Source organism: Crotalus tigris, unplaced genomic scaffold (assembly GCF_016545835.1).
Source record: "Crotalus tigris isolate CLP2741 ecotype Arizona unplaced genomic scaffold, ASM1654583v1 scf7180000021653.269924, whole genome shotgun sequence".
Taxonomy (NCBI): domain Eukaryota; kingdom Metazoa; phylum Chordata; class Lepidosauria; order Squamata; family Viperidae; genus Crotalus; species Crotalus tigris.
The window spans coordinates 149,094-161,846 of NW_024098615.1; the positions used below are offsets into that span (position 1 = coordinate 149,094).

Below are 12,753 nucleotides of genomic sequence, written 5' to 3' on the forward strand. Positions count from 1 at the left end.
ATGATCATAGGTCAATACATTTTCTGAATCAGCATAATGTTTCCAAGGTTAATTTCTAACAGTGTTCTCTCTTTAAATATAGATTATTTTAAAATAGAAATTCATACTGACTTAAGGTTTTCATACTTTTGACTTCCATAAATGTCCATTATCATATTAATAAGAATTTCAATTATTGATAGGACTTAGCAGAAGAACTTATTTAAATGCTTAGCCTGTGAAAAGTATGTATATTGGATCAATGTAATCTATTTATTTTATGTCACTACTAATTCAGACATTTTGTGCAATTCCATTAAAAATATCACAGATTGTTGACTATTGTTAGTATAAACATTTTAATAGATAAGAGAAATGATAATTACCAATGATAATATCTTAAGTTTCAATTTGGATTGGCTGCACTTCCATTTTCAGAGTCTTAAAATATTAGAAGCAGTATCAGATCTTATTAATCTAATTAATCTAATACTTTGTAAATCAATTCTCTATTCCCTTTTAAAACAATGAAATAAGTAACTGGAGATGCCCATTAGGGGACTGTCTTTATGTTTCTATCTATAGAATATACATTATAAATTCTATAGATGTTGGACCAACTCAACCCAAAAATACTATTTTAGGTTCATTCAATGCTATTAAGTTTGTATAGGAAAGAGTTAATAATTAAATTGTTAGAGATGCAATGAGAATATTTCATTCAAATATTTTTGTAAAGTCCTAAAATTCATATATTCGGAGAAGAAATAATTACCTATACTGAAACAGACATTAATATTTTCAGATACCCATATTGCTTTCAACTCTATATCCACTGCATCAGGGATCCCTAACCCTCAATCCTTGGACTGGTACTGGGCTGCAGCATGCCAGAAACCGGTCCACACAAACAAGCAAAGCCTATCTGCGGAATGCAGGCAGTACATAAAACCACGTCCCTGCCAGTCCGCAGAAAAACCTCTCTCCACGGAACTGGTCCCTAGTGCTCAAAAGGTTGGGGATCTCTGCACTACATGAAAACTGATGACTGAACATTGGGCATGGATTGTCCATAACCTTCATATTGTTAAGGAATCATTCCTTCTGTTCTGGAAAGATAAATTTGTGGTCCTGTTTGCTCAATAGATAGAAGATCTGATTTTACTTTCAACATATGAACAACTTGTTTATAGAATATAAGTAGCTGAAATATGGTTATTCTTTATATAAATACATGTATAAAATGGCTGCCCACACATACACTCATATATATTCGCACACAATTTTCCTTCTCATTTTTTTTTTGTTTGACTAATTAACAAATTAGTAATACATTCATAACTGCTCAGGCTATAATGTGCTTGCTCCTTGCCAACTTCCCCACCTTCCCCAAATGTCTCATTTGAAAAGGACTCATTTTGGGGATGAAAAAAAGTATAAGAGTTTCAAAGACTGGGATGCAAGCGACTCTGCAGTGCCCCCCTGGCCAGATCAATGAAGTACATAGAACCCAAATCCCACCTATGCTTATTCTGTTCAGTCTTTATGCATGTAGCTGGTCACTTTTCTTTCCCTTTTGCTCGTGTAAACTTCCAAACTATAGGCTTGTTTTGAGAAAATACAGAATGGAGGAAAGAATTGGCAATGAAGTCTAATGTTCTTGGACATTTCTCATATAAGTTGACAACAGCTTGAGAAGATAGGGAGAAAACTGAAGCTAACAAGAAAGCAAGGAACAGTAAACCATAAATAAACCACACACATTTGGAAATCAAAGAGATACCCTGATGAATAAATTTTGAAGTACAAATTCTTCCAAAAATGTACTAAAGTACATTTGAAAGAAAATATGCTGAGGCCGTGCCAAAAGATTGTTATTCTACAACTTTGGGAATGTGATATATTATGGTGACTGGACAAAATCTGGAATCAACAACTAACCATGAAATCAGAGCTGCAGCTCAACTTTGTGTTTAAAATATGTTGACTGAAGTATATTATGAAATAAATTATTGTATAGAATTTGCAAAAGGATATGAAAAATTGTAATTTATGATGATTTTTTTCATTTTATAAAAATTGTGAGCAAAGAAATAAAAGCGGCATTTAAGTAGCCACATCATGATTGTACTAAACATTATCCGCAACAGAAGTAGATCATCTAAAAAACTTGAAGAGCTATTAACAATTACACGTTTACATTGGGAAATGTAGTGAAAGTGCTTATGTTAATATTTACCAAAGGTTTCCTTTTTTCTCATATCCATTTGCAGCCTTGCTGTTTTACATCTATCTAGAATGGTTTTTGTAGAAGAGACAGTCAATGAACTTTTGTGAAAGTAAAATGGCTTTATAAATATGGCTGGCATTTTTGTAAGAAATATTTATTAAAGAAATATGACAGAAATCATGAGAGTTTAACAGGAATAGGTTTTTTTAAGTGTTTCATAGGTATTATGCATGTCCATCAGCCTTATTTAAATGTAATTTACTATTCTAATTCTGAAGAAGTTAATTTTTAGACCAGCAAATTTGTTTTGTAATCCAGTGGAACATTTTACTGAGTCTATCTGCTCACACTTAGAATTATACCATTCACTTAAGTTAAAACATGGAAATTCCATTTAAACATTAAACAAAAGGTATTCTAAATTCAGGTGTTTTTACTTCAAAACAAATCAGTTTGGTATTACTTTTTGAAAATGAATAAACATGCTAGAAACTTTGGCGAATGGTTTTAACTGTCTTTATATTATGCTAGGAACATGGGCTTTGGACTGCTTTAAGCTACCATGAAAATGTATGTTGGTGTAGTAATTCAAATAAAAAAAATAAATGTGCAAATGAGGAATATCTCCTATATCCAGATATAGTTTAAGATATTTCAGATAAATATGTAGCATTTTTACATCTGTTGAGCTCAAATTAACACAGAAACATTTGATTCAGTTGACATACATAAGAACAAAGTTATTAAAATTAAGATAGATCACCGTTTCATTCATATATATAGACAGACAGACAGACAGACAGACAGAGACAGAGAGAGACAGTACTTGAAGTACCAAAAGATGTACTTCATTCCAATATAAGTTAATTAGTGTTTAATTTAATTAGTGTTAATTTTTAGGCCACCCAATTCACAGGAATTCTGGCCATGTTTGTCAGGCAAAGATGGGACAGAAGTCCACATCATCTGAAGGATATTAAGTAAAAACAGATCGTCTATGGAGTTTATAGACTCTAATATTATATTTGAAGTAGAATAAATAATGCCATTTCTGAGAGGGAAGACAAAGATTAGATTATAGTCAGGGAGCAGTTACATTTTTTTTTCTGAGTGGTTTAGCTGAAAGTTTTTTTTAAAAAATGAAAAATTAGGACTAGCATACAGCTTCGGAAATAAGAATTGTATCATTTATAGATATAACTTTGGATGAAAACATCTATAAAATGATAATGTAAGTAGCCTTGGGGCCTGGACACTTCTGATTTCAAAAACAGGAAGATTATAAAGCTGATAATGTTTAACTTCTTTTTTCTTGTACTGACTTGCAAATGTACAATGAAATTCAGACTCATTGGAAACAGATCGAACAATTCTGGCCAAAATAGCTTTTACATGTTTGCTGTTTTGCAGCATAGTCCTTGGCTATTAATCCTGTTTACATTGTCTTCCTTAAGTGTTTGGCTCCAGGTTTTCTAAGGCCAGCCCCATTTGCTCCTTCCTCCAGGAGGTATCCAACATAGTGCAATTTTTGGATGCTGATTTTTAGGCATACATACATAAGATATGGCCAACAAGCCACATTCGACATTCATTCACAGTTCCCAATAGATGGCCCAAATCAGATCTTTGTAATACCTTTTCATTAGTGATGTAGTCACAATATGAGATGCGGAGGATTCCTCTCAAGCAATGTTATTGGAAAATATTTAACCATTTAATCATCTTGGTTGTACACTTATAGGTTTCACAAGCATATATTGTAGTTGGTATAACAACGGTCTTGAAGAATTTGTGGTAATACTTGGCTGCCATAAACCAAATTGGGTGTATGCTTTGTTTCATCAAGTAATGTGAGGTCATTCACAAAATCTATCCATAACTCTATGAATAAAAGTTCTTGGAGAGGAGAAACAAGAATGGTGATAGTATAAAAATCCCACATTACTAATACCAAAAACAAAGAACATATTTGAGTATCATTTTCATCTTCTTTAAATCAGAATAGTTAGTGCTTGAATCAAAAGGATTAGATAATTTCACCTGTGCCCTGATTTGATAAAATTTTAAAATATCTTAATAACAATGCATGAAGGCTGATGGAAACATTTTCAACTTGTTTTTAACAAGTTAATTATTACTAAGTCAGCAGTGCTTTCTTTAATATTTTTGCTTTTTTGTGCATTTTATATGAATCCTTCTTTACACATTATAAATAAACCCTAATCTTTTTTAATAGTGATCTGATTTAGAGTAAACTTAATTCAAGAACAATTGATTTGTCATATAGGAGTACTGTATGTCTACAATTTCAAAAAAGCTGCTGTTCTTCCTTTGAATGATCCAAGGGCAGGGAAGATGAAGAGGACAAAATATTTTTTCTCATTTCTATCCCATCAATCTCTGAGCCAGGGTGGCAGTTTATTTATGTTCCTTAGAAGCTTAGAACAAAGAAACTTTTCATGGTATGTGTGTTTTAGTTCTCTCTTACAAGAAGCGAAACTTGGGAGGAAGACTTACAAATAAATAATTCCCATGCTTTTCATTACAAATCCAAAATTCACTCTAAGAAAAAGAAGGGCAAATGTGAAGTTCTTAAAACTCTCAGTAACAATGAATATAAAGCCTATACAACTGAACTCTTAGGGAAAACTACTGAAGTTGAGTTTTACAGCTATATATTTCTAGTCTCAGGTTTAGAAAAAAGCATAGAACTTTTCAATTCACAGAGACTGGAATGCCTAGTAGCTAGAAAGGGTGGAGAAGAAAAGATGAAAAAGCCCTTCAGAAAAAGCAAAATGCCTACATACATCAGAATAAAAGTACAATTTAATATTAAGTATAAAATACAATTTAGTATTGAAGCCATAATTCAAGGTTTAATGCCAGTTATTATATATGATTATGCAGACTGTAGTTAATGCCAGAATTGGTAGATTAGGAGTGTACACATAAAATCATGAAGTCTGAAATTATTAATTTTTAATTCCACCTTTTTTTATTAAAGTATGAATGCCTTTAAGCTGCAGAATACTTTACATACATTGGAAAGCAATAAGCATATTTGTTAAAGGTGCAATTCCAGTATGTTTGCATGATAAATCTATATGCTCTAATAGTCACTGCATACACACACACAGACAGACAGACACACACATACACATAGGTGCATATTCAGACACAATGAAAAAGTCTTCCATAGCTATCTGCTCTGATTTGCTTTCTTTTAAGGCTTCTGTAAGGTGCCCAGTGCTCCTAACATTACCACAACATATGAACAAGTCTGTATGAAGTGCAGCATTACCTATATATTAGTAATCAGCACTTTGTCTTAAAAATGTTACAAATATTTATGAACTCTTACATCTGTGAACTAAAAACATTTCAGGAAATATTAATATGATGTTAATATTTCAGGAAATATTAGCAAAATATTACAAACTTTCTGCCACCAAACCTGATCTTAAAGAATCTTATACCTATCATTATCAGATGCTAATGATTAATATGCTAGTTTAAACTGAACACTGGAGCACAAGTAAATAATCTGATGTAGATTCTGTTTATGGCAAGACTATTGCAAAACTAAAGTTTGTGCCAGAAGCAAGGTAGACTCTGCCTTACAGGCCAACTAATATATATTCAGGATGTTCATTCTTAGACAGTGGTCTGATTTAATGGACATGGCATAAAAGAGGAAATTTACATTCAGGTGTCCCACCATTCACTTGGCATCCCTGCAGTTCATCTTTTAAACCAGTGGTGGCGAACTTATGGCACGGGTGCCAGAGGCGGCACTCAGAGCCCTCTCTATGGGCACCAGCGCCGTCGCTCCAGTCTTCATCTGGGTTTTATAAAACTTTTTCGCTTTAGGCCTCCACTGCCGTGTACAAAAAAAAAAAAAAAATTCAATCAATCCGTCAATTTCAACTTCTCGCGAGGAAAAAAAAAGATCTTACAAAATTGGAATTGATTGATTGAACTTTTTAGTCCCACCCAGTCTGATGTTACCACTGCAGCCACACCCACCCAAAGGGCCACACCCACCCAATGGGCCACACCCACCCGGCACTCGACAATGCATAAGTGGGTTTTGGGTTGCAGTTTGGGCACTCGGACTCTAAAAGGTTCGCCATCACTGTTTTAAACAATGGCACTAAGGGGGAAATATGTGACTGAAAGTACATTTTAAAAGCTTAAATGAATAAAATAAAATATAGCATATGATTATAACTTGTAAATGTTAAGCATATGTCAATACTCAAACCATGAAATGTGGATTAATTGTTAGGCTGTCAAACTGCAGGTAGAAATTTCAGCCCGGGAAGTGGTAAAAAAGAGAGCAGATGATCCTCAAATTGTATTCTCTTTGTCTGTAGAAGATGGAGTATGTGCTAACAACAAACTCTGAAAGATCTCATTGTTAAATCTGCTCAGTGAATTTCAACAAGGAAATTGAAATAATTTACAAACCATAAGACAAGAACTTGAATTCCAAAGCTTAAAATAAGTTTGAAACGTGAAATGGACAAATGACTAAACAAGAAATTTTATCACATTGAAACAAAAACAAACAAAAAAAAGCAAAACAAAATCCAGCAGCAGATTTCAATGTTATGTAATTATAATAAAGAAGCATATTTTCAGGAAATTTTCTGAATTGCTTTTTTAAAAAAAATGAAAAAAGGTGATTAGAGAAATTTTGGAAATTCATCTTTTCCAAATTGAATGGTTGTTCATTTATTTTATATATATGTTTATGTTCCCAGGGCCATTTTTGCTGATGCTTAACCATCAAAAAAACTGAAATTCAGCCATCATCAGATTCTAATTCTTGAGACATTTCTTCGGAGGAGCTATTCCTGTGGATCCGGCCATCACTTTTCATGCTATGGAAAGTTTTCTTAAAGGCCTCCATCATAGCATGAGCTAACTTCTTGGCCTCTAGCTTGCTCTCACATTCTACAGCATGACAGTCCATCTGATAGGACAAATCATCATTGATTTCCCGATATATCCAAGCAAAAATATTTGGGCTCACATGGTGATCAGCAGTGCAGTAAGCAATACGAGCAACCTGAAAGGTATCCATGTGAATAGTGGCTTCTCCTTTGAGGTCCAGATGATGAAGCCAAACTTGGAAAGGGCGGATTTCTAGGAGGGCATTAGCTGGGAAGATGTCCTCTCTAGCAAGGGTGTGCTTCTTCCACAATTCAATTACTGGCTTCTCTGTGCAACCGGACAAAAACTGCATCCCTGTTGTAGAAACTTTTCCCAAGTATGTAACCTGATATAAGACAAAAAGGAAAAAGTTAGTCATCCAAATGCTAAAATTATAATGCTCAGTAATTGTTCCACTAAATTCATCATTATTACTGAAAATTTCTGCAAAACATAATAACCTCTAAAAGTCAATATTCCTTCAAAATGCTACACATTCAGGTGTGCAAGGGTTTATGAAAAGCATTGTGTGGACTGGGGAGGATATGTGACGGTGTAGAGTGGCTGGTGCCATGTGAGCACAGATGGGCTAGGTCAGCAACCTACGGCTCCCAGTTTTCTCTGCCATTTGCGGAGAGAGACAGAGACAGAGAGAGGCAATTGCGCTTCCCTGCTTCTCTCTCTCTCTCTCTCTCTCTCTCTGTGTGTGTGTGTGTGTGTGCGCGTGCGTGTATGTGTGTGTGTGTGTGTGTAAAAGAGAGTGCACTCACAGTGTTCTCGAGGAGCTGAAAAGCTTATTGGGCGGAGCTCCTCCCTTTGCTGCGTCTCTGCAGGAAGCAGGAAGGGCAGGAGAGAGCTAGCTAGCCCAGCTATGCTGACACAGGAATTCTGGGAGTTGAAGTCCATGAGTCATAAAAGAGCTGAGGTTGCCTACCCCTGAGCTTGTTGGAGAACAACTTGAAGCCAGCTTGCCAGGTGAGCAGCAGATAGGAGAGAGGGGGGACAGAAAGAGAGAGAGAGAAAGAGAGAGAGAGAGAGAGGGAGGGAGGGAGAGAGAGAGAGAGAGGAAAGAGAAAATGAGAAAGAAAGAGAGTGGGGGAAGAGGAGTGGCAGACCAAGGGCAGATAGAGAGAGAGGGAGGGAGGGAGAGAGAGAGAAAGACCCTTTTGACATCTAAAATGAAGATAACACTGCATATATCCTTTTTTACCTCTGTGTCTGTGTGTGTGTGTGTGTGTGTGTGTGTGTGTGTGTGTGTGTATACACACACCTCTATAATAAAGGTAAAAAAGGATATATGCACTGTTATCTTCATTTTAGATATCAAAAGGGTTTTGCGGCTCCCGGTGTTTTGTTTTCGGTGGGAAACGGGTCCAAATGGCTCTTTGAGTGAACGTGTGTGCATAGAGGAAATTTACCACAGTAACCTGCAACTTTCCCTGATGGCTTCCTTATTTACTTTCTGGGGACCTAAGCAAGGAAGGTTGCAATTGGCTATCAACATGATCATAAGCAACTTAATAACCACATGTAAGTGTAAATGGGATGCCAAGCAGCCAGATTGCAATCATGTTACCATGGGGCTGCTGAATGGCCAGAAATCCAAGAATTGGTCATAACCACCCTACATTCAGTGCTTTGTAATAGTTGCTGATTGAATCGGTGTAGGTCAAGGACTACTTGTACCGAATACAGTTTCCAATTTAGCTTCATCATAGTATTGCAAAATATCAGAAATATATCACTATAAGGATAAGATATAAGATTTAAAAGATATTTTGTTAACTGCTTCCACATGAAGTTTATCAACAGAACACACACTATATTATCAGCTAGCTCCTGGGTTTTTTTGTTACAAGTAGCCTTTATCTAGTGGGACTTATTTCTTAGGAAGTCCTCATAGGATTGAAGTCGAGGTTTACATGGTAAACTTAAGGCCTCTTATTTAAACTTTAGTTTTTCTATAATTGCTTTTTCTTCTACACACAACTATTTCACAGAATTGCTCTTTAAAAATATTAAGATCTTTAAATACCACTAATTTTCCTGCCTAATCATGTCTGACTCTAGGGGCAGTTCTCATTTCCGTTTCTTGGCCAAGGAAGCCAGCATTTTTTTGTAATCATGTGGACATCATGGCTACATGCCAAAGGTGTGCAGAATGCTGTTACCTTCCCGCCAAAATGAGACCGATTAATCAACTCGCATCTGCTTTCAAACTGCTAGGTGGCAGGAGCTGGGCAAGGACAAGAGCTTCCCCCGTTGTGCGGCATTCGGATCTCAAACCCAGGCTGTCAGCTGACAAGCTCTGTGTCTTTAACCACTGAGCCACTTAATCCTTCTGAGCCTTTAATAAGGCTGAATAGTAGCTTTACTAAAATCCCATCATGTCGCTGTACAATTTTCCATCCTTTCGACAACAGTTTAATCTGTTAAATATAATTACTGCCATGTCTACAAAGCCAAATTCACAATATCAGAGCATTCTATTTATTATTCAGATCAGAAGTTGTAATAATGTTCTAGAAAAAATGAAAAAAAAATTAGCCACTTCATAGAACAAAATTTCAGCTATTAAAAAGTAATTTAGAATTTGTTACAAAAATAAATTGATAGCACATGAAACATAAGGAGCTATTTGGTGGAAAGGATGTTTAAGTAGAACATAGAAATAGCAACCAATGCAGCAGACCACACTGAAATGTGTTAGAGAAGACAACAAGAAAGAGAATATGTGGCATTGGATAATGGAGAATGAAAAATACATAGAACAGAATGTTACAACACATTCTAAACTCTGCTTTAGACCTGGAAAAAGGAATGTGCTGACTTCGTTTATCAAAATTAGTTCCAATTTTCAAATCCTATCATTTATTTTTGTGTAATAAATTAAATATAAATATTAGTTAGTGCAATTATTAAATAATGTATAATAATAATGATGTCAAATAATTTTAATTGAAACAAAATAGCTTAGCTTAAAGTTATTCTAGCCCAGGGTTTGCTCTTACATATGAATGAGGAAGCGGTTTCTCCAAAGGTCAAATTTGCATTTTAAGGAAAACTCCTATTCCCTTAAACATGTTCAGAAGAGTGATTTTCATCACATCCTGATGGGAATTATTGTTGTTTTGATATTTACCCTACTCTCTGATTCCACTGCTATAATCAGTGTCTTTGTCTAGTTCTGCGCATGGAATGAAATATACAGTGACTGTTTTTCTGAGAACGATTTTTCTTATGCTCAAGCTATAATGGAGAGAGTATGGGCAACATAAAAAGCATGTCATAGCTAAATATATAAATGCTTTAAAATTCGGGTTTTTATTTCTAGCCTCCCAAGGTGCAATATAAAAAAATCCAGTAATATATAACAGATATGCCTTTATTATTTTGTCTGAAATAGTATAGGGTTTCCTGCCTGAGTAGTAGGTTGGACTAATAACCTCCAAGGTCCTTTCCAACTTTATTATTATTATTATTATTATTATTATTATTATTATTATTGTTGTTGTTGTTGTTGTTGTTGTTGTTGTTATGGTGGGTGGGAGGCAACTTGGAAATTGCAATGTTTAAAACCATTAACCACCATTATTTCATATGAGGAAAGCAAGATAATTTTATTTCATATGGGACATTTAAAAAAGAATTCTCAAGTTGTTGAGGCTACAGGAACTCCCAGAATTCCTCAGCTATCACACAAGTCGTCCTCTCTTACCAACTGCCTTGTTTAATCATCATTCAAAGTTTTGATGGTTGGAAAAAAAACAACTTTGTGACCCAATACTTACATTTATAGGGATTGCAGCATCCAACGGTCATGTGATCACCATATGTGAGTTTACCAATGAGCTTCCAACAAGCACAATTAATGGAGATTGTGAAAGTGAAACCGCATATTGCAGTCATATGATATCTCATGTAACAATTTCAATTATTTGCTTAACAATGAAAATGGAAAGTAACAAAACTGTAAGCCTAGCATGGTCACTGATTTTTCAGTTAGTGACTGCAGTGCTTAGCCATTGGAACTAGTTGCTAGTGCCAATTGTGATTGTTAGCAAGGATTATCTGTAGTTTTTAATTCTAGAAATTTATTGCAATATGTGCAATAAGCACAGCTGCTTATCATGTTCAGACACTGCTATGTCAGAGAATTTAGCCACCTTCAAAGAAATTCATCATCTTGATCTTCTACAGGAAACACATATCTAACTTTCAGATGTTTCCTCCAAACAGTCTCACAATCTAAGATGCCATACATGTTAAGGTTTACTAAAGAAAAAAAGAAGCAGCATAAAAACTTCACTATATTCGCTACAGAGCCAAACAATTAAAGTCCCATATTATGTAACTAATTAACAAAATATGCATGTTATAAAAAGGAAAAAACAATATATACATAATGCACTCTTTTCTGATCTAAACAACAACTTCTGTTGGCCAAGATTAGCTAAAAATATAATTCTGGAACTGCATATGGATGTTTTTAGAAATATTTGAAGTTGAAAACACTTCTTTTAAAATGCACACTGAGCACAAAGAAAAATGCTTTGATGTTCATTAGACATCAACAATTATACAGAGAATGTAACACCCTGTCTTTTTCTCCCCCCAAACACACAATACTTTTTAATCTTTTAAAACTATACACTACATGAAAGACAAGTACACAGTTATTGGCAAAACATGCTAAACTAGGGATCCCCAACCCCTGGTCCATGGTCCAGTACTGGGTCACAGCATGCCAGCAACTGGTCCACACAAAGAAGCAAAGCTCCATCTGTGGGATGCAGGCAGCACACAAAACCACACACTCTCTGGTCCACGGAAAAACCTTTCTCCACGGAACCGGTCCCTAGTGCCCAAAAGGTTGGGCACCTCTGTGCTAAACTATCGGGGGACAGGGCAATCTGTTTCAAAAAAATTTTTATTTCTCACATGAAATACTAAAATTGCACATCAGTATTTCTCAAACCTTAATGTGCACAGAAGCATTTCTGTGCATTTTCCATTAGATTAGATGAAAAAGTTATTAGACTTAACAGCTATTATGATGATCAATGCTATCTTCCATAAAATAAACGGGAATCTATCCATTTATATCAGTTTGCTTTATGCACTGTTTATTGTTTGCTTTTCAAAAAATTAGTTTGAAATAGTTTTGATCAGATTTTAGGACAAAAGTGCTACAAGAAGAGGATGAGGGGATAGTCCTTTCTACATTATATGCAGATAAGTGGGGTTTTAAGTCCATCTACTTCCTTTGGAAAAAGGAAGCAATACAGGTGGTCCTCAAATTATGACTATTCATTTAACTGAAGTTACAATGGCACTGAAAAAAGTGACTCCTGAACAGTCCTCATATGACCCTGTGGTCACATAATCAAAATGTAGACTCTTGACAACTGGCCTGTATTTATGATGAGAGCAGCATCACAGAGTTGCCTATCACCATTTGCAACCATCCCAAGGGCCTTATGACAAGCCAAGTCATAAGTCATTTTGGGAAAATCCAAATTTACTTAAAAGCTGTGTGAACAGCTTAATGACTGGGATGATTTGCATAGGGATTGCGATGAAAAAGCTCATAAAATTGACTGAGA

The 12,753-nt window shown here is 35.2% G+C and overlaps 1 protein-coding gene across 5 annotated transcripts in view; it reads right to left on the bottom strand.

Moving 5' to 3' along the window:
* Positions 1-6,370: 6,370 nt before the first annotated feature.
* The window catches only part of PID1 (phosphotyrosine interaction domain containing 1), an 86,241-nt gene continuing 79,858 nt past the window's right edge, over positions 6,371-12,753 (bottom strand). For all 5 annotated transcript variants that reach the window (XM_039318918.1, XM_039318914.1, XM_039318916.1 and 2 more), the window contains one exon: positions 6,371-7,493. In XM_039318918.1, coding sequence (XP_039174852.1) covers positions 7,017-7,493 — 477 coding nt within the window. In that variant the 3' untranslated portion in view covers positions 6,371-7,016. The remainder of the gene's footprint in view (positions 7,494-12,753) is intronic.